Genomic DNA, 27,566 nt, shown 5'->3' with positions numbered 1-27,566 from the left:
CCCCCCCCCATGTTTAATCAAAACTCTTACAATGCATCAGATAATGAGCGCTCTGAAACAAATGTTGTTTGAGTATTTTTAATTAAATGTATGAATAGGCGCACATAAACATGTCAGCATATCCTGTTTAGAGTTGAATGCTGCTCTGAGGTGTGTGTGTGTATGTGTAAATGCTGTGTTTCTTCACAACAAGGAGAGTGGGGAGTCCATCTGTTCCTCCAGTTGGTTAACTGTGCTAGGACACACACTCTCACACACACACACACGCTCATTTCCTCACCAACTCACAAAAATAAGTCAAGCCGACAGGGACCCCTCACTATGCACTGCAATAATACACCCATCCTTGCACCGTTGTGTCAGCGACTCAGGCTGTTTAGGGCACAAATGTTTAGGTGGATAATCGGTCTGCGAGGGAAGTAAGACCTTTTAACATAGAAACACAGAAAAGTAAAAGGAATTACAGCCGACATCTGTCTCCATTTGTTGGGGAGTATGTTGTGAGCCGACTACACACAAACACAGGGTATAGAACTTTCCCATAGCTGGGTCAGAGGGCACGTTTCTGAGATTTAGGTTATGTGGCACCAACAAATACTCTCCTGACATATTGGAACAACTGGAACTGTTATATTCTGTAGCACATAATGTTTTGAATTCAGGAAATTATTTATATGTCAGTAAAACAATAGTTAAATTGTAAGGAAGATGATTAATTGATCCTAAAATGACTGGAGAGATGCAGGCAGCGGTGAGTGAAGCATCCTTTGCTGTCTGCCTGATATTTCCAGATCAACAATGTGTCATGAACATTACCGCCAACCCTCCTGTGAGAATTTGTCCCATGGAGATGCCAACATGTAGCATGTGTAGGCATGCTGGGACACTTTCTTTGCCCAACACCTCCACTTATCTCTTAGTAATTTTATTGTTAAAATTGTCTATCCTCCATCCATTGTCTGTTCTCTAAATGAGAGCTTTTGGAATTGAGATTTGATGGATATGTTTCTACATAGCATTCCATAATTTAATTCAACAATAATTTAATAATTTTGGATGTTCCAAAATCATAGTCTTAGTTTTGTTAAAAATACAGCATTGTTGTATTGTGATGTACATGCTATTGCTTAATATGATGTAATGTCGCAAATTTGATTGTTGCTTATGTAGGCAGAGAGTAACATCTCCATTAGCTCAGAAGTTTCTAAAGAATAAGTCATGTATAAAGTGTAGATTTAATTTGAAAATAAAAACAGACACTAAGCACCACAACTGTGGTGAACTGTCAGCTTCGAGTCGTCTTTTTACTGCGTCTGCTTCTTCTGTCGGTCGTATGTTTTTTTAATTAGCAGAGTCTTCAGTTAGTCAGTCAGTCAGACAGTCAGTCAGTGAAGTGTGGCACCAACACCTGGAGCTTCAGTTACACAGCACTCCCGTGGAGGAATGTGCATTTCAGGCTGTCTGTAGGCACTGTTCTCTCTGTTTTCCTCGGTAGAGTGTCACTTTCCTCAAGCATCATCAGTATTACTCCTGAGCCGGCCAAAAAGCTGTGGCTCTGTGTTCCTTTTGCATCAATGGTTTTTTTAATCGCCCAGAGAGAAGATGTGTGTGTGTGTGTTTATGCATCCATGCATTTATGTAAAAACAGCACAAGCAGTTAATGCATGGCCTGATTAGACAGTAACGTCATTGACGTGTTCAGCCGACTGCATGTTTGAGGCGATCAGATCCACAGCCCAGGTTGTGGATTCCAGAGGGTTTTAGAAGGACCATGATGTCTTGGATTAAGAGAGTGGGTTGTCTATTTATGGATGTGTTTTGTTTTAATGACATGGCTGCCGTGCGTGTGGATAGGCATATGGACATTTTTCCCTCTTTTCTCTCTCCTTGCTTGTTTTCACCAACCCACATGGGACTGCTCCATCTGAGAGTGGATTCTGTCAGAGATTTACAGTCAGTCTGAGCTGCTTTGCTATTGAAAAGTGTCCATTCTACCTTTCAAACATCACTCATGCGCTACTGCCCAGTCACTTTCACGCAGGTTGTAGGTTACTGCCTATCAAAAACTTTACATATACACAGACGGTGCACTCATATCGCTTATGAATGGGAGAAAGTGGAAAAAGTGCAATATGGCACAATAAGTCCAGCCATTAAAATAAAAGAGGCAATCGCCAATTGGCAAAGCCATTGTGTCACTGCAGCTGCTATTAGAAATGTATAGAGAGCAGTTTTTAAGATTTCAAATACTTAGGATGACTTGGTCTTGGATGCCCGAAATAGCTATCTGGACGCGTCGGAAATACGGCTGCCAAGTGAACAGACTTTCCTTGAAAGGGACTTCGATAGAAGTTACTTCTGGTCCTGTAATTTGATTGGACGAGAATGCTGATATTTAGACAGTACTGAGATGTTTCACTGTTTGTATCACTCTACATGTTTCAGAAAGCAGAATTGCTCTGTACACTGATGCATACCCTTATGTCCAGACTCAAATGGATTATTTTAGGATCTGTCTATATACAATCTCTAAATGTATTGAGTAGGATTGGAAACAGAATTTTCAATTTTTCAGGTCAGGAAGACGTACAGTACACTAAATGATCCAAAAAAAGAGAGAAAAGAATGAGTGGTGAACAGAAAGATGTGCTGTTGTACATTTGCAATGTGCATACATGCTCAAATAGGTTACACAAGTTCTAAACTGGGTCATGACATTTCCTGATCCATCCTGATCAATAAATAGTGACGAGAAGGCAAAAAATGTATTAAAAAAATGTGTTGAATGTATTTTAAGTTGCTTTGTATATAATTCTGTACCGAATATGTAAATAAATGTAAATGTACACTAACGTTCAAACATTTGAAATCAATCAATGTTGAAAACAGTTGTGCTGCTGAATAGAAAGTTCAAAAGAACATAATTAATTTGAAATAGAAATCTTTTGTAACATAAAATGTCTTTACTGTCACTTAGTGAACATTAGAGGCTTCTTTAAAAAACATTAAAAAATAGGCCTATTATTAAACTTTTGAATAATAGTCTATATATGCCTTGGTTCTTTCCTTCAGTGCAAACTTTTTTGCCCCTTTTATTGACCACAAAACAAAAATAGATTATTTAGAAAGTGCCAAAAGTACTCTTCTTCTCAAAACTTGTGCAACTTTTAAGGAGAAGTTTCATTCAATTTGATGTGTCATTAAAGTCTGTAGCACCAATGTGCAAGATATGCACAGAAATTTAAGGTTTATTCAAATCTCTAACGCTAAGATTAGTAATAGAGATACTTGCCTTAGCACCCCGAAAAATAAAGTTTTGTGCCTAAAATCATATAAATTTAAAGGGTTAGTTCACCCAAAAATGAAAATTCTGTCATTAATTACTCACCCTCATGCCGTTCTACACCCGTAAGACCTTTGTTCATCTTCGGAACACAAATTAAGATATTTTCCTAAAATCCGATGGCTCAGTGAGGCCTTCATTGCCAGCAAGACAATTAACACTTTCAATGCCCAGAAAGCTACTAAAGATGTATTTAAAACAGTTCATGTGACTACAGTGGTTCAACCTTAATGTTATGAAGCAACAAGAATACTTTTTGCGCCAAAAAAACAAAAACAACAGCTTTTTTCAACAATATCTAGCGATGGGCGATCTCAAAACACTGCTTAATGAAGCTTTTTTTAAGCTTTATGAATCTTTTGTTTTGAATCAGTGGCTCAGAGCATGTATCAAACTACCAAAGTCACGCCCCTCAGTGGTGAACCATTGAAATTTCGAAACACCGCTCCGAACCACTGATTCGAAACAACAGATTCATAAAGCTTCGAAGCTTCATGAAGCAGTGTTTTGAGATCGCCCATCACTATATATTGTTGAATAAAGTCATCATGTTTTTTTGGTGCACAAAAAGTATTCTCATCGCTTCATAACATTAAGGTTGAACCACTGTCATCACATGAACTGTTTTAAATACGTCTTTAGTAGCTTTTTGGGCATCTAAAAGTGTTAATTGTCTTGCTGGCAACGGAGGCCTCACTCAGATTTTATGAAAAATATCTTAATTTGTGTTCCGAAGATGAACGAAGGTCTTACTGGTGTGGAACGACATGAGGGTGAATAATTAATGTCAGAATTTTCATTTTTGGGTGAACTAACCCTTTAATGTTTATGTATCAAGCAAAGGATATACAAAGGACAAAGGTCTTTGAGAATATAGACATACAAGGCTGATCTGTACCTCTAACTAAAAGGGCCCAAAATATTGCTCCACTTGAACTTTAGATGCTTACTAGTGTGTCTTGAGGCATATTTGAGTGTCAGAGTGGAGCAGCGATGACGTCCATCCCATCTCTTCCTTCATGTGTCTCTCAGCTGAAAGGAGAAAATGTCATTAGCGAGGCCTGGAGGCTCCTCTTGCCTGCTCGCAGACTCGCTCTCTAGTCCGTAATGTCCTCTTCCTGCTCCACAGGGTTAGAGCTCAGACTCATGGGATGGCTTGGGTGACAACCAGACTCAGGGTGGAGGCACTAGGAAGTGCGTTGTTCTTAAGGGCTGTAACCATGGTGTCTGTCAAGCACTCAGCGAGCGCTCACAAGCTCTGAAGACTTTATATAGATGCACCCTAGTGTTTCTTCTGTCGTTTTCAAATACTCTTTATGTTTTTTGTCTGCATAAGGGAAATTATAGCCTCAGGCCTATGGTACTGTGTTCAAACATAATTTGACATCACCGCCAAGCTTATTAAGAAAGCCTGCATAGACGTTTTGTTAAAACGACTGGCCAGGTATGAAGTCAGCAAAGCAATTAAGCAATTGCAATAACTGACAGAACAGGAAAATGCAAATGACACAATGTACCTTAAGTGATGCGATACAGCAAAAAATAACAACGAAATAATAAAGAACAACAAAGATAAAGCGAGACAATAAATGCACACTTGCAAAGTAAGAAACAGAATGGAGTTTACAGCCTTATGGAACTATAAAGTCAAGTATTACAAATAATGCTAATGCATTATCAGGGCTTTATAATTAGGATTTTAAACATATTAAAAAATATGTTGCTAAAAATTACTATTTATCATATTTGTGGAAAGGCAAGTAATGAACTGGTCTGGTATTTCTATGGTTTAATAATTGGCTGTAAATAATTATGTGTTTAAAATATATTCTTGATTATTTGCTTTAACAGTTAGTTCCTGTTCTCGAATTTGATTGGCTGAGAGGCATTTCACATCGAGCACCCTCTCATACAGATTTTGGGACGATTTAGAAACTTATATTAAAAGAAAACTGGGGTGTATGATAGACATTTAGTGTATTCACTGTGACATTTTGGAATGTGAAAACAATACATTATACAATTAAATATTTTAGTAGGTAAATACCATATACATAAGAAGAGCCCATTTTCTTACATTTCACATATAGTGGCCACAAATTAAGAATTCGTTCTCTCATTTTAGTAAATAGTGGCCACGTTTTACTAATTCGTTCACTCGTTTTAGTAAATTGTGGCCGAATTAGTAAAATGCGCTGATTTGTGGGAACAAATTAATTTGTGGCCATGATTTGTGTAGGCTATCTTTTTTTAATCATTAATTACTAACGTAATACCTCTTATGCAGACTGTGCATTTGACTCTTTTTGCAGGTTACAATCTTTATGCCATTAGGTGGCGACATGTGACTGTCAAAAACAGAACTAATTCAATCAGGAACGAATCAAGTGTCTTTTTAATGAGCGAGTCATTGAATCATTCACTTAAACGATTTGTTGAGATGGTCCGTACTGCAGAACACGAGATACAGGGGGCGAGGTTGGATCCAGATCCAACTCCTCCCACTTTACATATCCCTAAACCTACCCATCTCCACCCCTGGATCTGGATCCAACTCCTCCCACTTTACATATCCCTAAACCTAGCCATCTCTGCCCCCTGGATCTCGTGTTGGATCTACTGGATTTGTTCAAAAAATTGATTCATTCAGCAATGCCTCTGATGTGTGTTGCTCAGAGATGCGGTGCAAACGTTAGTTTTGATTCGACTTATTTGCAACAATGTTCGTCAGAGGAACAAAATATACATAGTAACTGGCGCTGTTGTGTACATGTAAGTAACTCTATTTAACGTTTTTGTTTATTGAACTGTTGTATGTAATTCGCACTCTTGCTTGTGTGGAATTGTTCAAATATGATCCAGTTTATATGCCGTTGCTGGTTTTGTATAGGCTAAGTGTGTGTGTGTGTGTGTGTGTGTGTGTGCATGTGTGTGTGTATGCTGGCATGGGTTCTGCTCAAACTGGCTGCTGCCTGATTTTCCTATGATGCCAACTGGTGCTGCATGTGCATTTGTGAGTATTTGCACAGCTTGTGTTTACATGTGTATGTATATGTGTGTGTGTTTAGCCACATCATGCTATAGCCTGGTGTGTGTTTAATGCTGAGCCTCCGCTGGGCTGTGTTGATCCTGTAGATGCACAGTTAGGCCATATGGATACCTTTATCAGGAGATCCCAGCATCCACCGCTCCACTGCTACAGCTACAGCACATATTCTCCATCTGTTTCTTTCTTCCCACTTCTCTCCCCCACATACCTCCATCTCACACCTCCCTTCCTCCTCCCACTCTAATCTGTTTGTAAATGGGTAATTCACAGCAGGGTAAAAATAGACATCATCATCATATCATGTACCACCCTAATTAACGACGGGTCTCTATTTTGCCAGGGGGCTTTAAAGGCCGACAGGTTTATTAAGTGTTTTCATGAGGTTTGTTAACTGAAACGCCAGCCGGTCAAAGCTAATGCGAGTGTCACAGAGGCTGTTTAAGGGGAAAAACTAATGAGTTGGATTATTGACAGAGGAGAGTGGCCACTTGAGTAGATGCCTCAGTAAACCCTACTAAGCTCACACATTTGTTTCTATCTCCCATTCTCGCTTATTATTTTCTGTCTTTGTTAAGTACAAGCTCTCAAGTTCACGTTCATTATTGCATTACTGTAACCCCTGGAAAAATATGACCACATCTTTATTGCTTTCAGTTTACTTTCTTGTATTATGTCTCTTGCTTGTGAATTTAAAGCTCGGCTCCATTCATTATTAAAGGGATGCCGTCTAATCGGCACAGAGTTGCTGCCGTCACCAGGGGGTTCTGGGAAATGTTATTGTCCTGGTGGCACTGTACAGCTTCTCCACTTGGCTCGGCCATGGATAAAAAGGCCTGCTGCTGATCAGGCCAGTTACACTGTTGTTCTTGGAAATGAAGCATCCTGAAAAAGAGCAAGTTATTTAGCAAAAAATTATATAAAGAAAAATTATAAATTTGAATTGTGAGTTTTTTGGGAAGTCCATCCAAAAAGGTTCTGTTGTCATTGATCTGGCCTCATGTCATTCTAAACCTGTATCTCTTTCTTTATTCTGTTAAAAATAAAAGGAGAAATTTTGAATAGAATAAAATTGAAACAATTGTACTTGTTGCTGTGTGCATACAATTACAATTTAAGCTGCAAGCAGCGATGAAAGGGCCCTCGCACCCGGGGCCACAGCCACCCGGTGGCCTTAGGAAAACAGTGAACAGTGGGTGACATGCATGTAAGCGAGTAAATACAGGAGAAATATGGCAAAGTCATTTCGATGTGCCACACTTCCTGCTGCCAACAGGTGGCGCATTGACTATTACTGAATATTGGCATGTAGATGTCTTCAGGCCAGGACTATTATCAAACATGTGAAGTTTAGAGCAGACCGGATATTGTATGTCTGAGTTACTTACAACAACAACTGTTTCGTGGCGTTAATCGCATACATTAGCACTTAGCCAAGTGTTGCATGATTTAATGTGTTCCTAGCATGTTTGGTACTTCATGGCATATTTAGATGTGTTTCTGGTAGTGAATTACAGTGCAAAGCATGCCATTTCCTGTTGCCAGCAGGTGGCGCTATGACTAACTGAATATTGACATATGGATATCTTTGGGCCAGGACTCTTATCACACATGTGAGGTTTGGGGCAGATCGAACACTGTATGCCTGAGTTACAACAGCTTCCTCTTTCATGGCGAAACATCAGAATTTGTCAGGCCGCCACGGACACACCTTTGCAATTTAACATCACTATGGCCTTAAGATTAGACTGACCAAATATGATGTTAAACTGATTAAAGCTCTAGGAGGAGTTTGTTAAAGTACAACGTCTGGAAATGGCAAAAAACTGCAAAAATTGTGCAAAGAAAAATCAAAATATCTCCCTTCCTGTTGGGTTTTCAGATTTTGCTACCAAATTTCATACCTGTACGTGAAACGTAGCGCGAAGGGGGCTTAATTGAAATTTTGTAGGTGGCGCTATTGAGCCACTTCTGACGCATGTGCAAAGTTTCATGAGTTTTCGAGCATGTTTAGGCCCTCAAAAATGCGATTCATTTCGGAGAAGAAGAAGAATTGACTGAGCAATTACAATAGGGTTCTCACACCATCGGTGCTCAGGCCCTAATAAATGGGCCTGCAGCTTTTAAAGCTTAAAGTTATGCAAAAGCATAAAAAAAGTCACAAAAGTGGTCCATATGACTTTCAGATTTTCTGAAGCCAATAAGGTGACATTTTCTAGGGTATCTTTATTTATTGATAATCTTAAAATTCTCCCTTTCTCTCTTAGGTGTGTAATTAGGTATGTAAGTATATATGGTTTGCAAATGAATCATTCGTTTGAGTCAGATCATGTTTCAATGAATCATTTGACCTGGTTCAGAAAGATCTGAATGATTGATTTGTTCATGAATCAGACTTATTCGGTTACTGAGTTCACTCACTGATGATCAGGTCACAGCTGTTCTGTAAGATTATCAATGAATAGCAATTTTTTATCACAAGGACAATTAAAGAACCTTTTATAGGATTATGTATATAAAAAATTTAGTTAGTTGAATTTTGAATCTGTATCTGCCATGAGCTTATGAAGCTGATATGTGGCAATAAACTTAAATAGAACAACAACAACAACATAAGTGAATAATATGACTTAAAATAAACTAATGTAACACAGAGCACATGGACCATGGTGCTTTTGTGTCTTTTTTTTTAAAGACTGTAAGCTTGTGCCGCCTTTATTCATTGTAATTGCATGGAAAAAGATTGGCCTTCAAAATTTCTCTTTTATTGTTCAAGAAAGAAATTCTTATGAGTGTGGAATGACATGAGAATGAGTAATAATGACAGAATTTTCATTGTGAACATATCCCTTTAAATATGTAAATCACAGTGATGGATTCATGTAACAGCTGCAGATTTCCACTTACCCACAGTAGAGGCTCTTGACAGCAAAAAGCTCTTAGTTACAAAGGGCTAGAAAGAAACCCCATTAGGGAATCTGTAAAGGGGATTGGAAACTTCCTTGGAAACAAAAAAGGAAGTGAAAAAATAAATGGGCAAAAGACGAGTGTGAATGAAAGAATATTAAAGTTAGCTGGGACTGGCTTACTGGACTTTAGTGTTACTGTAGCCTTAAGAGTGCAGAGAGGACGTAACATCTCTCCCTTGACACTCTGCTGCATCTCCAGTTTGGCATAATGAGGACACCGCTGTACACTTGCTTCTCTCTACCTGTCCTATGGGAGGCAGCGGCTGGTCATGTGACATGCACAACACTCCTCTGTGTGCTCATCATTTTTGTCATGTGACCTTCTCTATGTTCTGTGCCATCTAGTATCTCCACTGGGCATGTGATTGGGAGCACTGATATTTCATAATGCTCAAGAGCTGGTGATTTGGCTTTCATATCAAGGTGTCTTTGTGTTGTGTATCATGGCTTTAGTGGATTTGCATAGTCTATGATTAAAAAATGAAACTCTTGTATTTAATTTGCAAGTCTTATAAAGTATTTAAATATATTTTTCCTGCAGTATGTATATTTGTGTGTCTCTTTATATACAGATGGACGAAACTATTTATACAGAAATACCTGTGAACTAAACTATTTTTAAATTGTTTAAATAGTGCTTTTGTTTAAATCTAATTTGTCAACTAATAATGTCCAAGAGTATATATATATATATATATATATATATATGCATGACAAGTACACTAACTTTTAATAAAATTTGATTGGGTAAAAATTGTTGGTCGTGCTAGGAAATTAGTTTGAGGAACAGTTATAATTTCTGTTAAAAAATGTACACAGTAGATAATGGTCATAGTTCATAATTCATTCTTTTGTGACAGATTTTCAGATTGTAAGAAGAAATCTGTCTGAGGATAAAATCTATAGATAGATAAAAGACATTTGAAGAGTAGCAAAAACATTTAAAGTAGGTTCCAAGACAGCTGTAATGTGACCAATACAAAGAAAAAAAAAAGATCTGTTAAATTTACTAAAAATCAACCCATGGTTCATAAGTCGCCATAATTGAATGGACTGGATAATTTTCTCTTTAAGAGAAAACAAGGAAACATAATAATAAATCTAAACATGAAAAAGTGAGATATGAAAGATCTTAAGAACAGCACAGCACAGTAAAGTCTATGTGAGGAAGAACAGGAGAGCTCTTACTCATATATGATAGTGTGTGTTTTAGTTGGAGAGAAAAGCTATTAACATCAGGTCATTTTCACCATTACAAGCGTATGAAACGAAAAAAGAACGAGACACAATGCTGTAGAAAGTGCTGAAAGGGGGGGAATGTGGGAGGGAAACGGCACCGTAGCCTTGCCACATGGCTGGTCTGTGGGGTTAGCAGGGGGCAGCGCTGTCAACACTCTCCACAGTGGGGAAGTTCCGGTGGAGGCAGGACTCAGCCATGGCACTGCTCATGGTACCATATGGTGCCACTCAGAGGATGGCAACCCCCATCCTCAGCCTCAGTGCCTGACTGAGTAGAAATAATGGCAAACTGTACTGGAGCCAGTTCTGGAGAGCCAGAGCCAACAGACACGTTGAGGCCGGACCTTGAGCGTTCATGGTATTACCTGGATAACTGTCAAAACCGGATATTTAAGCAGTATGATACAGAGTGGTAGGAAACTGTGAAGAGCTGTGAAAGTCGATGCTATATAATGATTTGAATAAATGACTTTAGCTTGAAGAAAAAAGCTTGATTTTTATGTTTATACACTGAAAAAAATGATTTTGGCTGCTTGTTCAAATTGCTGAATTAAAATGAGCTTAAGCAACACAATTGCTATACATTTTACACTTATTCCGTTTGTGTTGGGATTACATGAATGATTTGTGTTGCATTAAATGAAACTGGGCGGGCTTGTTAGTTCCCAGCATGCTTTGCATATGGCTCAATCAAGAGAAAGTAAATGTTGAAATTAAGTGTTATTTTATGTATTTTTATGTAATAGTGTTTAATGTTCAATTATGTTTGGAATTTTTAGAACAATTTAGATCACAGTGGGTTACTACTGTGGAAAGGAGTGGAGCATTTGCCTAGGCTGTGGGCTGATTCAGCTAATTTTATCACTGCTTTGCTGAAGGAGCATGTAATGCTTAGCAGTTAAGATGCTAATGTGTGCTATTGCTAGCTAAAAGTTTAACTAGCTTGTACAGTCTTATAATTTAGTTGTGTGACAAATAAAATATATGAAATTGAAAGCCTGAATCATGTCAGGAAGCCATAAAAATTTCACTTTGAGTCTACTTAATTGGGTCACTTGAAATGACTTCATCCAAGATGTTGAAGTTACATTAACAAGTTATGTTTGTTTAACTTATTTGATTCATGTGGGACCAATGAACAAAATTAAATCGAACTTTTGAAATGCTTGATTTAAGTTTTTAGTGTTTTATTTTTAAGGAATTTAGATATTATTAGATATTAAATATTATATATTGGTCATTTATTGTTTATCAGCCATAATGTAAAAAAGATTACTGCTTTATTGTATATCCCAGATTTCCAATACCTACGGAGCCCCAGACATGCAGGAAAAAAATAGTAGGCTAAATCGTGTGCACGATTTACTAATTCGTTCCCTCGATTTATAAATCATGCGCATGATTTATAAATCGAGGGAACGAAATAATAAATTGTGCGCATGTTTTAGTAAATCGAGGGAACGAATTAGTAAGTCGTGTGCACAATTTAATTTTTTTTCTTGCGTGTCACGTGCGGGGCTCCGTAAATACCAATGCATCCCTAAACTTGACAAAACCTTCTTGGAATATATTCAGTGAGTCACTCAGGAAAATGGAGTAACATTTGTTTTAGTCTTCTCTCTCGATGGATCTTTCCCTTTTTAAACCCTCACAGGGCCAAACAGAAGCATTGCCAATTTGGTGACTGTTTTTCAAAGTGGGATTGCGCACAGCAAAATGAAAACCCCAAATAATTCAGTTCATTTGAACCCCATTTATTTTAAGGTGTCTGTCTGCAGAAATCAATCATGCATGGAGCTGCCTCTATTTGGAAGGGGGGCTTAATTTCTAAATTGGAATGGAGTGATTTTCTCACTATGTTCCTGATGCTTTCATATGGTGTACTTTGATGGATTTCCGCTCACTTTCAAACATTGATCTCCAGGTGATGAGATAAATCATTCTAGTTTGGCCTCAGTGACTTTGGTCCCCTTGTGAGAAGTGGAAGTCACCCATTGCTGAATTTATAAGCAAAAGCCTTTTAAAAAATGCAGTTAAACAGCTGTTTAATGCAAAACATGAGCGGATGCCATATCGTAAGGAGCCTTTAAATTCATGGAACCAATAGAGTGAAAGTGCTGCGTTCATTTAAGAGGCTAAATTTAGCCCATTTTTATCAAGAGTAATGAGACCGTTTCTTTCTCATAGGTACTTACGATAGGCACTTTATGCCTGGCAGCATAAAGAGCTGCCCTGTTTGTCATTCAAGAAAATGTTAAGAGAAGGAAGAGCTGTTTTTCTACTTTGGGGTTTCCTTGTCTTTCATTTTAGATATAATAATGTATGTTTGTCCACAGATTTCCATGTTCTCAAAATATTACATGTATGCTGTTCAGTAGTGCAAGTGTACATGTGTATTGACAGGCAAAAATTGTTGTATTTTATATATAATTAATTATTTTATTCAGCAAGGATGCATTAAAAAAATAAACACTAATAATATTACAAACAATCTTATTAAAGTTGTTTGCACAAAAATATTAAACAGCACAACTGTTTTCAACAATGATAAAAATGCGACACTGAAGACTGGAGTAATGATGCTGAAAATTCAGCTTTGCATCACAGGAGTAAATTACATTTTAAAACATTAAAATAGAAAGTGATTATTTTAAATTGTAATAATAGTTATTAATATTTAATATTTATTATAATATTAATATTTATTCATATTTGTAAATAATATTTACAATATATTTACAATGTTATATTACTCGATCGCTTTATATGATGAACAGATTGAATTGTAATACCATTGTAAACCAATGGAAGCTCAAGCAAGTTTTGGTGTTAACTAACCCTTTAATTAACGCCGTCTCTTGTGACGCTTTGCCGAGAGTAGCTGTGTGTGTGTGTGTGTGTGTGTGTGTGCCCTCGTGTTTTGGAGGAGGCGTGGCTTTAGACTGCAATTTGCAGGGAGGGTGGGATCGCTTTCAATGCTAGCAGGCTAACGTTAGCATTTCCCAGATCACCTACTGCACCTTTAAATCTGTTCATCATATAAAGTGATCGTGTCTCTTCAGAAAATTTGGACTAAAGCACTCAATTCATATGGATTAGTTTTACGATCTCTTTATGAACTTTTTGAAGCGTCAAAGTGTCAGTTGCATAGCTGTCTATGGAGGAACAGGAATCTCTCAGATTTCATCAAAAAGATCTTCATTTGTATTCCAAAGATGAACAAAAGTCTTACAGGTTTGGAACAACATGAGAGTAATTAATGACAATAATTAAGTAATTAATGATAGTAATTAATGACAGAATTTTCATTTCTGATTGAACTATCCCTTTAATCAAATAAATTCAGCCTTGGTGAGCATAAGAGACCTTTCAAAAACGTGAATGGAGCTGCTAGTGCTTGTAAGCTGCATTTATGGCTCCATCACAGGCTGCCAACATGCGCTGTTCCCTCGTAAATGCACGTTTGTCCCGGTGTTCGCTGTGAATGATGTTGAATTTACACTGACTCAACCTCAACAGTACTTTCACTACATCTCTGTCCCTCGTCTTTTCTTTCACACAATATCCTGGCATAGATAGGGTGGATTTATGCCCATGTAGGGAGCCGTGGGGCCTAGCGGACATGATAAATGGGCCAGCGTGTAGGCCCGACCAAAGCCTCCGCAGGAGCGCTGCACGCAGCCAATGAGTTACAGTTGTGGCTCCTGTCATGGTGTGCGTTAGTACGAGCGACTGCTGACAGCTGTTTAATCACGGACGTTTCCATGTGCTCGCCCGACGACATCAGCAGCCACTGAGACCAGCTGTCATGAAGTAGGGGAGAACATTGCAAAAACGCGCCCCACCTCCCGCATCTCCAAGCCAGCTCTCCTCCGTGTCCCCACACTTTACCACATTAATTAGAGCTTCCTCATACCTTAATTACACCAAGTTCTATGCTAATGCCGGAGTCCTGTGTGAATTGCTCGCCGTTTCTTGCAGACTCTCTGCCTGATTTGCATTTCACAAAAGGTTTACTTCTATTCCTGGATGAGAGGGAGAGAGAGAGAAGCAAATGATTTGTGATGGGGAAGAGGGGTTTGTGCTAGTAAAGTAAAGCTGTGGTTCACTTTCGTATAACCTTGTGCTTCACTTATGGGTCTTTGTTTTATGTGCTGTCTCAATTATGGCAAGCCTGGGCTGCTTTCCTGAATATCATTTCCTGTTCAGAGTACAAAGCACTTTCATATGTTCTTTTACACTGCCAAGCTCAATGTTTGTCTCTGTTTCTCATGTTTTTCATAAAGTGCTGAAAGATTTTTTTTAGAATAGTGCTGCTCAATTGTTGACTTTATGCTGCATTGTTCATCGGAGCTACTGTAACTAAAGGTCATTGTGGTCTGAAAGTTTGAAAGGTGAATGTTACATCTTAATATTGAATGGAGATTTCTATGATTGTATCCCATTTTAAACCATTTGGAATTATAATGTAGCCTTTTAACAATTGCAGCTTTAGCAAAGAAAAAAAAATAGCTCATGGAGACTTTTACTTCAGTCTTTTGCTTCACAGCTTTTCACATCAGTAATGTGACATGTGTCTTCTTTAAAGTTTAAGAAAAGACCTCAACAATGTATCAAATGGTTTAGTTTTGCTCTGAGTCTAATAAAAAATCAGAAGTTTCACAATGAATTCAACCACTTCTTGTCAAATTTCTTTAACACCAACTTATCTGAGCTGTGCTATTCACCTTTCACTTTATAACTCTATACTTTCATATGTCAGTGGTTGTCTCAATTGTGTCTCTCTTTATTTCATCTAAAAAAGGTTTCACCAGGAAGGAATTTAGGTATTTTGGCACATATCAAAAAAAAAAAAAAAAAAAATGGTGGATGGATGGATGATAGGAGGAATACAATGTAGATTTTTTTTCTAAGAAATTTTAGGTGAAACAAAGTGCATTCTTAAATGATAATCCAGCCAAACATTATAATATAATATAATATAATATAATTTTTAATATTTTTTATTAATATTTCCTATATATTTCTAATATAATTATTATATTAATGTTTTATAGATATTTATAGATATATTTCTTTTGTTTTTGCATGCTACTGTGCACTCTAAAAAATGCTGGGTTGAAAACAACCCAAGTTGGGTTCAAAAAAATGGACAAACCCAGCAACTGGGTTAATTGTTTGCCCAACGTGCTGTGCAGTTTTATTTAACCCAACTATTGTTTAAAAATTACTATATGGCTGGCTTAAAATTAACCCAAAATAGGTTTGGAAATTAAAAATCTGAAACGTAATTACCAGAGGCAACAATAATAATCAAAAGTGAACATTTATTAATAAGCAATTTAATAAATGTTTATTGTTTAATTATTATTCGTTAAACTTATTAATGAATGTTGATTTATTAAACATATTAATAAATGTTCATTTCCAACATACTTTGGGTTCATTTTAAGCAAGCAATACAGTAGTTTTTAAACAATAGTTGAGTTAAATAAAACTACCCAGCAGGTTGGGTAACATTTAACCCAACCGCTGGGTTTGTCCATTTTCAACCCAACTTGGGTTATTTTTAACCCAGCATTTTTTAGAGTGTATATATTTCTTCTTTTAATACAGTTTCACACAACTTTTTCATTTGTTTCTCTGTTGCATTCTATATTCCCAAATTAAAATTACACCTTTAATAAAGTAATTGTATTGTATTGAACTCTATTAAGTCTCAGTGGCTGTGAAAATTAACCCAAAATAGGTTTGGAAATTAAAAATCTGAAACGTAATTACCAGAGGCAACAATAATAATCAAAAGTGAACATTTATTAATAAGCAATTTAATAAATGTTTATTGTTTAATTATTATTCATTAAACTTATTAATGAATGTTGATTTATTAAACATATTAATAAATGTTCATTTCCAACATACTTTGGGTTCATTTTAAGCAAGCAATACAGTAGTTTTTAAACAATAGTTGAGTTAAATAAAACTACCCAGCAGGTTGGGTAACATTTAACCCAACCGCTGGGTTTGTCCATTTTCAACCCAACTTGGGTTATTTTTAACCCAGCATTTTTTAGAGTGTATATATTTCTTCTTTTAATACAGTTTCACACAACTTTTTCATTTGTTTCTCTGTTGCATTCTATATTCCCAAATTAAAATTACACCTTTAATAAAGTAATTGTATTGTATTGAACTCTATTAAGTCTCAGTGGCTGTGAAAGAGCAACCTCTGAGATACTTGCAAAAAAAACATCAACTGATTTTGTTTTCTAATTGGAACATCTTGCAGTCACCTTGTTGCTTCTGTGTTGGAGCTTGTCCTTTAAGTTTAGCTTTGACCCACAGGACGTGTTTTCTGGTGCCGGTGTTGAGGAACAGGAGAGCAGTAGGGGTGCACAGGGGGAGGGAGACCGAGGTTAGGGCTGGGGGCAGGTGTTGAAATTATCTAGTCTTTCTCTGGGGCATGTTCTGCATGGCTGGTCGTGCATTCATCACCTTCCGTAGGTAGCATATTCTTTTAACTCTCTATGTAGGTTGCTTATTTTAATATACGTCATATGATATCGTCATGGCGGAGAAGTCTATGAGGAAGACCCCTTTAGCGTAAGTAAAGCTCTGGATAGATTCATGCTTTGAGACCTTTGTGCTGTTTAGAAAGGGGGAATTTCTGGATATGTGTTGTATGTTTCATGTCGAAAGGTCTTGATTTTTTTTATTAGTCACTGTTTTGTTTAGATGGTCTCTTTTGGAAGGCGTTTATGTAATCTGCAAGCATTCTGTGAGTGAATGCTTGAGATGACCCTACATGGTGGAAAGAACATTAGACTGAAAGAAAGATTGAGAGAGCTGGAGTGTGAAGGAAATGTGAGGTTTGGTGGTGGAGTTTTCAGTCACTTTGTGAAAAAACTGCCTACTAGCAACTTACTCTTCCAGTAAACATATACTTTAAATTTGGATTTGGGATTTCATCAGAGCTATATGTTTATTTGGTTCTGTCCTGTGATTTAAAAAAAGTAGATCAAACGTTGAACTTGCTGTCAGATTGGTCAGTTTTAACATAACCAGCAAACAAATGTTGCTTTGTGGGACAAATATAAAAGTTTAAGAATTAGTCATTGAAAAAACCCATATCGACCATTAATCTGAATACATAATATTGGAATTTATTTTTAAAACCAGTAAACAAAATTGGAGCATTATTTATTATTGTTATTATTATTTGCTGTAAATGTTACAATGGGGGTTATTAGGTTAGGTAAAATTTGCTAATAAAATTTGACAGTTTTTCTGGTCAAATGTTAAAAATTGGGGTTCATAAGATAAAAATGTTAAATTTGCTGTTAAAATGTTAAAATGGGGAGGTGGTTAGTTAAAAAAATGGTCAATTTCAGGATTTTTAGGTAGAAAATACTAAATCTTCTGGTGGTAAAATGTTAAAAGTGGGGGGTTATTAAATAAAAATGGTAAATTTGCTGGTAAAATGGGGGGGGGGGGTTATTTGGCAAAAACATTAAATTAGGTAAAAATGTTAAAAGTGAGGGATTATTGGATTAAAATTTTAATTTTTCTGGTAAAATTAAAATTCAGTGATTGTTGGGTTAAAATGTTAAATTTGCTGGTAAAATTAGGTGAAAATGTTTAAATTGGCTACTATTGACTTTAAAACTAAATTATGCTCACAGTCGCTCATGTCCTCTTTCTTTTTCTCCATCTCCTCTCCTAGTTTGCACCAGCAAGTTGCCAACTACAAGGAGCAGGTGAGGCGGATTGGGCCGGAGCCCCCCCAACAGAGGCAGCAGGGCCAACACAAGGATGACGCCCCCACCTGTGGCATCTGCCACAAGACCAAGTTTGCTGATGGCTGTGGAAACCTGTGCTCCTACTGCCAGACTAAGTTCTGTGCCCGGTGCGGGGGAAGGGTCTCTCTGCGTTCCAATAACGTGAGTAACTCCTACATCGTGTGAGTGGCCAGACTGTTGTTCGTGCATCTTCGTCCTGCATCTGCAAACGTTAAGCAGAGACAGGGAGAGAAGAGCACTGTGTGGATGAGAGAAAGGTTAATTGGGCATTAGTCAGAGGAGATGACGCTGCTGGTCACCGGGGGGTCGCCGCACACTCATGCTGGGATGCCCAAGTCGGCACTGAGTCTCCACAGGGGCAGCCGTACCACGCAAAGGGAAGCACCTGAAATGGTTGCTCACCTCCTGGAGTGTGATATTTACCTTCGCTTTATATTCCTTCCACTGAGTCCAGAGTGCTAATTAGTGTTCACTCATAATGAATGTGGTGTAGGGAGTCAACAGAAGGAGAGTAGGGAGTGAGGTCAGTGAGGTGGAGATATGGGGGTAAATGTAATTATTAATAACACACTTATTTAGTTATGGATGTATCCACTTGGGTATTTGTAGTCAATATCTACATTTCTATAGCTACACAATGAAGCCAGGCCATTTGTACTTTTTTTGTACATTTGTAACCATTGTCCAAAAGTAACTTTTTGCCATACTTTTTTGATTTTTTTGAGAAGCATTTTTTATTGTGCCTATATGAAAAATGAATGATCTGTATTTTTGTCATGAGTCATTCAAAACTGGATATTTAGTTGTACATGCTCATTTTCCCTATTTTTACATTTAAATTGCCTTTGCTGTCATCCAAACACTCACTGTAAGTTATTTTTTAAAACACTAATAATTTCATAACACTGTTAAATATAATCTTTAGCAAATCTCCTAAAGATTAATATCCAGTTTTAATTGCGTATGATGATGTAATACCTAAATTCAATTGGAACAATAAAATGTAATTATAGTTTTCAGTGTTTTATTTTTAATTTAGTGAGACAATATAGTATAGAATTTTTATGTCTCTGCATTTTATTGGTTATTGGCTTAAATAATATCTGAAAAGGGGGCGAGGCCATGTTGTGCTGAGAAGAGGAAGAGTTGTAGTAGAGTGTTGTTACCATGTCGTCATTTTATGCCGGACTTCTTCACAAATGAGGGTCAATTCAACGCTGGATTTGCACAAAAGTTTAACATGACGACACATGCTGTGGAGTTGAATCAACTCCGCAGCAACTACATAAATTTATCCAATAACTATTCAGAAACATCCAGATGCATTCTAAAAGTTGTAACTTCTTCCTGAGTCTCTCCATCAGTGTCCGACTCCGGTTCGAACATGTAAGGCTGAACACTGTTACTGACAATCGTCATTTTGGCTGCGTGAGATTCTCCAGCTTTGTTGTTGAGCAACCGAAGCACGAGGTGTTAAAGCTCCGCCCTCTTCTGGAAAGAGCAGCTCATTTGCATTTAAAGGGACACACAAAAACGGTGTGTTTTTGCACACACTCAGATAGGGGCAAATTTGACAAGCTATAATAAATAATTCATGGGATATTTTGAGCTGAAACTTCACAGACACTTTCTGGGGACACCAGAGACTTATTTTACTTCTTGTAAAAGGGGCATTATAGGTCCCCTTTAAAGTATACTTGCAAAGGCCAATTTTTACTTACATTTGGCGCTTGATGAAATAATTTTTTTATAACCCTGTCATTTAGATTTGAGCCCCGTGGATGTGAGCCAGTGTTGATTGTGGAAAGGTGTTCAGGTGCTCTTGTCTGTGTCTGAGAAGGTAGCAAAAATCACATATGTGCTGCAATGAAAGTAAAGTCTCCATTGATATCGGATGGGTGCTTCCCTGAGGTTAGTTTCACTGAAATGAGCGCATGTTGTTTCTCGGATCCCTTTGGCGTGTGCTATTAATGAGAGTGGCAGGCTTGATAATGGAGTCGCTAGATGCCTGTAGGTTAAACATGGAGAGCTACACCTACTCAATCTGGTGGACTGGAAAGAGTAGCTAAAAGCGATGAAGTACACTTAATAATTCTATTGCTATGAGTATAGCCTGAGTTGGTCCAGACTTGAAAAAGTTCAATGCACCTTTTACGAAAATTCTTACCATTTAAAGTGTAACTTCGCTGATTTTCAACCCGCTTTGCATTGTTACAATATCTGTGGTATATGTAAATTAACTATGCTTACTCGTTCTCCGTGCTACCTGGACCGAGAAATTCATGTTTATTTGTCAGTAAACCCGTCATCTGGCGGACTTTAGACAGCTCCGGGGATTTTGTAAAAACTACAGATTTTACTTCCTCATTTTTGTATTCCCACTCACGGACAGTCAGATTAGGGCAGGCAGTTATTAACAGAACAGTTATTGTAGGGGTAGGTTATCAGTGAAAACTGTATCATATTATGTCTACTCTTTAAACAGCATTATCGTAAAAATGGAACACTATGGGAACAACATTCTTACCTGTACACAATGACGTTTTGTTCACTCTGAACTATGAGCAATCTACAAATTCAGTAAAGGACTGAAAAAAATCATACAGTGTGTGCACCTGCCTTTATTATGCATTTGTTTATCAGTGTACAGGTATATTAGGCTATAGTTATACAGTAGTAGCATTTTAGTGTCTGTGAGTTTTCTTAGTATGGTGGCTCTGAAGCAGTAGGACCTACTTAGCAGAATGTCATGTTCTTGTTTTCAGTGACCCATGAACTACCTTTATTCCCACTGGGGATTATTTATGGGGAAATTTAAGAGTAAATATCAGTGCAAAAAGCTGCAACTCCAAGGTTTGCCCTGTGGGTGGCAACATACCTGCAAATTTGCACCACCATAAAGTGCACACTTGCATGATCTCTCCTTAAAGATTAGTAAGAAAAAAGTGAATAAATCCAAAATATTTCATGTAAAACATTCCAGGACATTTTTGTTTTGTTGCTGGACAATACAATGGTATTTTGATGCCTTTGATGCTGCTAATGCCAATGTAGATCTGTTATTTGCTTATTATTCCTCTGTGCATCTAAATGGTTTCTTGTTTTCATATCTGATTGTCATGTCATACTTTTTCTCTCTTGTTCTTTTCCCCCACCGTCCATCCTGTTTCTCTCTCACTGTGATGCCCCTGTGATGCTGGAGAAGAAGGAGGACAAAGTGGTTAGCATTTTCTATTCTCTTTATGTCACTGTGCAGTATGAACACTGATCTTGTCTTTCCCTCACTCCTCTTATTCACATACAAGCTCCTCTGTGCATCTTCTATGTTCTTTTGAGTTTTACTGTGTTCATTTATTGCACTGTTGTGTTTGTTAGGCTTTGGTGATGTGAACTTGATATGAGAACTTCGTTATGGCTTCTCTTCATATATGCTACCTGCATAACACCCAGATTTGCAAAAGTTTTATGTGCATTTAAGCATGTGCAAACTTAATATTGTACAAAAAAGCTAATCTGCTTTCGTATTCTCATGAGGATTGTGTTTTTAGATGCGTTTTGTCAGATTTTATGGATTTCCTTTAATTATTATGTTATTTGGGTGACCCATCAGTAAACACCCAAAATACAGGGTGATGTCATTGCAAATAGATTAATTAGCAATCAATTTATCAAACCTGAAAGTCATTTTAGAAACAGCATGGGTGGTGTCATTGTGGCAAGATGGAGACTATGAGAACAGGTCAAATGTGGATGTACTACATAATGTGGTGGAGAATTTAATTTCTGTGTGTGTGTGTGTGTGTGTGTGTGTGTGTGTGTGTGTGTGTGTGTTTGTGTGTGTGTGTGTGTGTGTGTGTTTGTGGGGACCAAGTGTCCCCAGAAGGATAGTAATATCTGTAAATTTTGACCTACATTTTTTTGGTCCCCATGAGGAAAACAGCTTATAAATCATACTAAATAAAGTGTTTTGAAAATGTAAAAATGCAGAAAGTTTTCTATGATGGGTAGGTTGTATATTTAGAATATACAGTTTGTACAGTATAAAAATCATTTTGTCTTTTAAAGTCCCCATAAAACATGGAAACCAGTGTGTGTGTGTGGTTTAGGTATACCCCTACGTTATGGGGAAAAATGTCCCCACAAAGATGGCAATATCTGAAATCCTTGTCTTTGTGGGGACATTTTTTGGTCCCCATGAGGAAAACAGCTTACAAATCATTGATGGTTTTTGAAAATGTAAAACTGCATAAAGTTTTCTGTGATGGGTAGGTTTAGGGTTAGGAGATAAAATACACAGTTTATACAGAATATATAGAATATACAGAATATACAATCTTTCTGTATTTAACGATTTGATTAAAATAATTTTTGATTATTTAAATTTTGGTGTCAGTAAGATTTTTTGCAAGAAATTAATACTTTTATTCAGCAAGGACACATTAAATTGATCAAAAGTAATGTAAAAGTAATGTAAAGACATTTATAATGTTACAAAAGATTCAAAAGCACCAAATCAGCATATTAGAATTCTGAATTCTTAGATTTCTGAAGCACAGGAATTTTTAAAAACGTATGAAAATTTTAAATTGCAATAATATTTCACAATTACTTTTTTTTACTTTATTTTTGATCACATAAATGCAGCCTTGGTGAGCTTGGTGACGTCTTTCAAAAACATTAAAAATTGTACTGATCAAAAACGCTAGTGTATATTAATTATCTAATTATATATTTTTTTGTCATATAGATCTACATATTTTATAGGTGTCATATGGAGTAAAACGTCATACTTGAATTCGCCTGGTATGTAGTGAAAGCTTCATGGCTAAAATTGGCTAACAATTACCACATGCAGAAGCTTCCTTTAAATATGGACATGTCTAACCTATGTATACAATAATTGTTTGTTAATCACCCACAATACACCTATTAAGCAGATGCATTTTGTTACATTTCACAAGCAAAATTTATTTGTGATCTCAGGGCCTGAGAATGTGTTAAAAGAATGCTTGGCCTGCTATACTAAAATGTCCATGCACTGTGCCTTCTCCCATGGAGCTGCATTTGTTAATCAGAACAGTGCCATATACTTCAGTGCCGCAAAGAGATCCCTGTAAATTCAATTCAGAGCTCATTATCCCAATGATTATCAGGCCTCTTGGTAATATCTGTGTTTTCTTCTTTAGCCAAGCGTTTCTTTCTGAGTGCTGCTGTTTTTGAAGTCAGATTCTTTTCCCTAGGCGGTACACTCGCCTCTCTGTCTCTTGTTCTCTCATTCTTTCTTTTTTCCAAGGATCCATTTTAGACTATGGTCAGCCGGGCTGGGCTTTGGCGTTGTTTTTTTTTAACACCAGAACTTCAGTGCTACTGGAAAACACCAGCAATGTGTCATTTCACTGCCCACCTCCTCAAAGCGACACCATGAAATGATTAGTATTGATCTTTCTGCTCTTCCTTTGCATCTGGTTTGTGGATGCTTCATTGACAGGGACATTTGACCCATGTCTTTCTGTGAGGACCAGTGTTGTTTTAGTATATCACTGAGATTCTATTATAGTTTTTATTAATATTTTGAATCAGTTTTTTTTTAGTTTTTATTTTAATTTTAGTTAAAGATTTAGTAGTTTTGTAATTTTTTGGTACACTGTAAAAAATTATATGATCAAAAAGTCATGACAACATATGTTTTTAAGCTACTTTAAATCTGTTTAATATATTTTAAGTTTTAAATGAATTATACAGCCAAGCTGATTGTACTTAAAAATTTAAGGCAGTGTAGTTTTTTTACAGTGTAGTTTAATTAGTCAAAATCTGCTAAGAGGTAATTAAATGTAACAAATCGTAAATTTATCATCTTTTATTGTATAGTTTAAAAACATTTTATCAAATTTGATAATTGCCTTAATCTTTTAAACCCCTGAGAAGATGTATTCAAACTACATTTTATAAAAATCACCTGTCAAGTTTATAATATAATATATTGAGAGTCAAATTAGATAACTACAGGGACTCATCTAAAGATGACTCATTTAACAGTTCATGCATTGCCAAAATTATGAAAAAAAGATCATTCAAGAATAGAAAATTATTGAAAATATTCAAATCAGGGATGTCAGAATCAGCATGCGTAGTTTGTGCAAAAATATTATCTTTCAAAACCAACAAATGTTGAACGATGTTCACTAACTCGGCAAAGTTTTTCAATTGGATTGGCGTTTATTCACTTTATCATACAGTATGATGTATTTCACTCACTTTTTTATCATTCCGATTCAATTTCAGTGAGTAAAGAACAAATTTATTCTCACGTGCATTATGTATTATGCACGTTATCAACTCTAACAGACAGCATTGAAGCTGCTCAGGCCGCTGTTCAGCCTCTTCTCAGAAAGGGATGACAGTCAAAACATCCGGTAGTGTTGGATTTCCAGAAAATGCGTATACTTGCTGGACCTCTCGTAAATAATACTGTGTATTGTGCACATTATTTTTTTGACAGACATAGATGTCGTCGTGATATTCAAATGATGTAAATTTGAAAACAGATGGATCATAAGGTAATAATTATTTATTTCTTAGCCAGCAAGTATTCAGTGAAGTGACTGATGCCCATGAGTCTGTTACAATATTAGTTCTGTAAAATTTGTATTTCTAATATTCTAATCAACAGCCAGCCTAGGTTTTTTGCCGGACGTGATGTGTAAGGTAGTGTTGTCAAAAGTACCGACCGCAATACGAAGTCTGTACTGAAATTTTAAAAATGTGACGCTTTGAGCACTGTTAAGCGGATTCGTAAACACATTTGACTGGCCTTTGTGTTCACGCGCTCATCCGATATGTCTGTGATTGGCTACAATGATCAACGCACGGGAGCGTTTGAAAGCACATGGAAGTTTTTGAATTTGAAAGCGGGAGCGTTTAAAAGCAGGCATCTCCTGTGTGTATCTGTCTAAGCGCTCGGTGAAGAGCATCATTGACCTATTTACAACATGTTTTTGAAGCGTTGATCATTATAGCCAAACACAGACATATCGGATGAACGTGTGAACACAATTGCCAATAAGAGGTGTTTACGAATCCGCTCAACAGTGCTCAAAACGTCATATTTTTAATATTTCAGTACAGACTTGGTATCGGGGGTCGGTACTTTTGACAACACTAGTGTAAGGGGTGATCTATGTTTGATTTTTGGATAATTATGCTGGAGACGTTCAAGCGTTTTTTGCAAAATTCATTATACTTATTTTACAGTTTGAAGTTTATTTGGTGGCTTAAATAAATTACATGTTAAAGCTACAATATGTAGTTTTTCTGCCGCTAGAGGTCACCTATTCAAAACAAAGGCGTAGCTTGATGACGCCAAGTTTGAACGCGGAATCTTGGGAAATGTCGTCTTCACCTCACAGTCAGTGAAAAAGAATCTGGACGGGACCCGAGCAGAAATCATGTTCATGAATGAGATTATTAACATTACTGTAGTATGAAGCAGCGCAGGGCCGAGCGATGTTGGAGCTGAACGAGGCTGCTGGAGCGATTACTAATGAGAGGGGAATGTGACACATGGCTCTCAAGCACTTTTATTTTGCCACAGTCACCGTTTTCGCTTCTTCCGGTCAAGCGTATGAGGTAACACAGCGCTGATTATCATATTAGATACATTTTACTGTGTTGAAAATGATGTTATAACGTTACTCTGTGCATTCGCTCGTCTCGTATCCTTGGTTAAAATCGTGATTTTCTCACAATATACAAATAGTTGGAAACATTTGGGATATTGTAAGTACTCAACTGAACAAAATATATAACACTGGCCTAGTGGTTTTTGGATATTTTACTGCAAAATTCTTACATATTTTCATTAAAAATCAAGTTAAATTTTTACCAGTAAATGTGTGGTTTTGATGCACAAAGTTTGTTTTTATAGTCTCTTATAACAAAAATCTTTATTTAAACCCATGAAAATGCAGATCATTTTGTAAATAATAGTGAAAAATCTTTTTTTTCCCATAGTGTATGTATATGTGTGTGTGTGTTTCTGTAATAGTTTTTGTTGATTTTTATTTCCGTTTTAGTTTTTTTTAGTACATCAAGCTAAACTAAATTAAATAAGAAATGTTGTCTAGGCAACTGACAATTTTTTTTTTTAATGGTTTTAGTTTTAGTTAACTACAATAACCCTGGTGAGAACAACTGTCTTTTTTAAAGGCCTTTTGTCAGACAGCAGGACTTTATGTAGTGAAAATACGAGACACAGATCCAGCTAGTGGGGATTTGGGTTTGAGGTCTACGGGGACAAGTAATGTAACAATGAAATGCACACATGCACAAATGGCTGATGGTACCATGGGAGGCATTGTATTCATAGGCCTCATCAATCTGCTTAATTCAGAGAAGATCCGATGTTTGGAGAGGAAGTAGAGCTAAACTTATGACTGCATCGATCCGCAGATGGCTTGTCAAGCGCGAGATGTATGTCTTGGTGACGAAAGAGTGAAAGTTGGTTTTGTAACATCAGCAGGGAGATGAAATAGATTATTTACTCTATTGATCCAGTATTTAACAATCAGAATGGTCTTTGTACGAGGGACGGGTGAAGAAGTGTTTTGCGAGAGGGCCGGTGGGTGAGCGTCTCCAGGCGCTGATGTACTGGCTCATTAGATGGAATGGACAGTAATGTCTTTTGTGGCAGTCTTTCATCCTTATTCGGGATTTATAACATGCTGAATTATGGGTCTAGCTCTGCCTGTTGCCGCCCCAATTCATCAAGCTGTCGGAGGTGGAAGCGTGAACTGCGTTCTCCCTTTTCCTCCACTCACAGAACTCAAGCACTCCATTTATTCACCCCGTTTGTGTGGACCTGACACCAACGGATGACCCTGCTTGTACGCATCTCGCCGAGTGATGGAAATTAAATGATATTAACAAGATGGAGGAAGAGGCGGAGTCTGGTGATGAATGAGAGGCCTTCAGTTGCTAGTCAAACACAGCCAGCCGGAGTGAGATGACGGCTCGGTGGGAAATTGTTAAGATGCTCAGCGGTTGTAGCATTTACGTGATATAAAGGAAATTCAGACCTTTTTAAAGTAAATCTTTTCAGTTGGTCCCCAACACAGTACCAAAATTGTTTATTATACAGAAAAAAAAACAGTGCTGTTAAATTGATTTTAACA

The 27,566-nt window shown here is 37.0% G+C and overlaps 1 protein-coding gene across 16 annotated transcripts in view; it reads left to right on the top strand.

The window, feature by feature from the left end:
- The window catches only part of LOC127525051 (regulating synaptic membrane exocytosis protein 1-like), a 78,113-nt gene that overhangs the window by 5,088 nt on the left and 45,459 nt on the right, over positions 1-27,566 (top strand). For 15 of the 16 annotated variants that reach the window (XM_051917242.1, XM_051917239.1, XM_051917241.1 and 12 more), the window contains exons 3-4: positions 18,321-18,537; positions 21,602-21,616. In XM_051917242.1, coding sequence (XP_051773202.1) covers positions 18,321-18,537; positions 21,602-21,616 — 232 coding nt within the window. The remainder of the gene's footprint in view (positions 1-18,320; positions 18,538-21,601; positions 21,617-27,566) is intronic. The other variant, XM_051917238.1, reaches the window with a different exon arrangement.

The sequence above is a fragment of the Ctenopharyngodon idella genome, chromosome 13, assembly GCF_019924925.1.
Source record: "Ctenopharyngodon idella isolate HZGC_01 chromosome 13, HZGC01, whole genome shotgun sequence".
NCBI lineage: Eukaryota > Metazoa > Chordata > Actinopteri > Cypriniformes > Xenocyprididae > Ctenopharyngodon > Ctenopharyngodon idella.
This window is presented reverse-complemented; position numbering and strand designations above follow the sequence as displayed.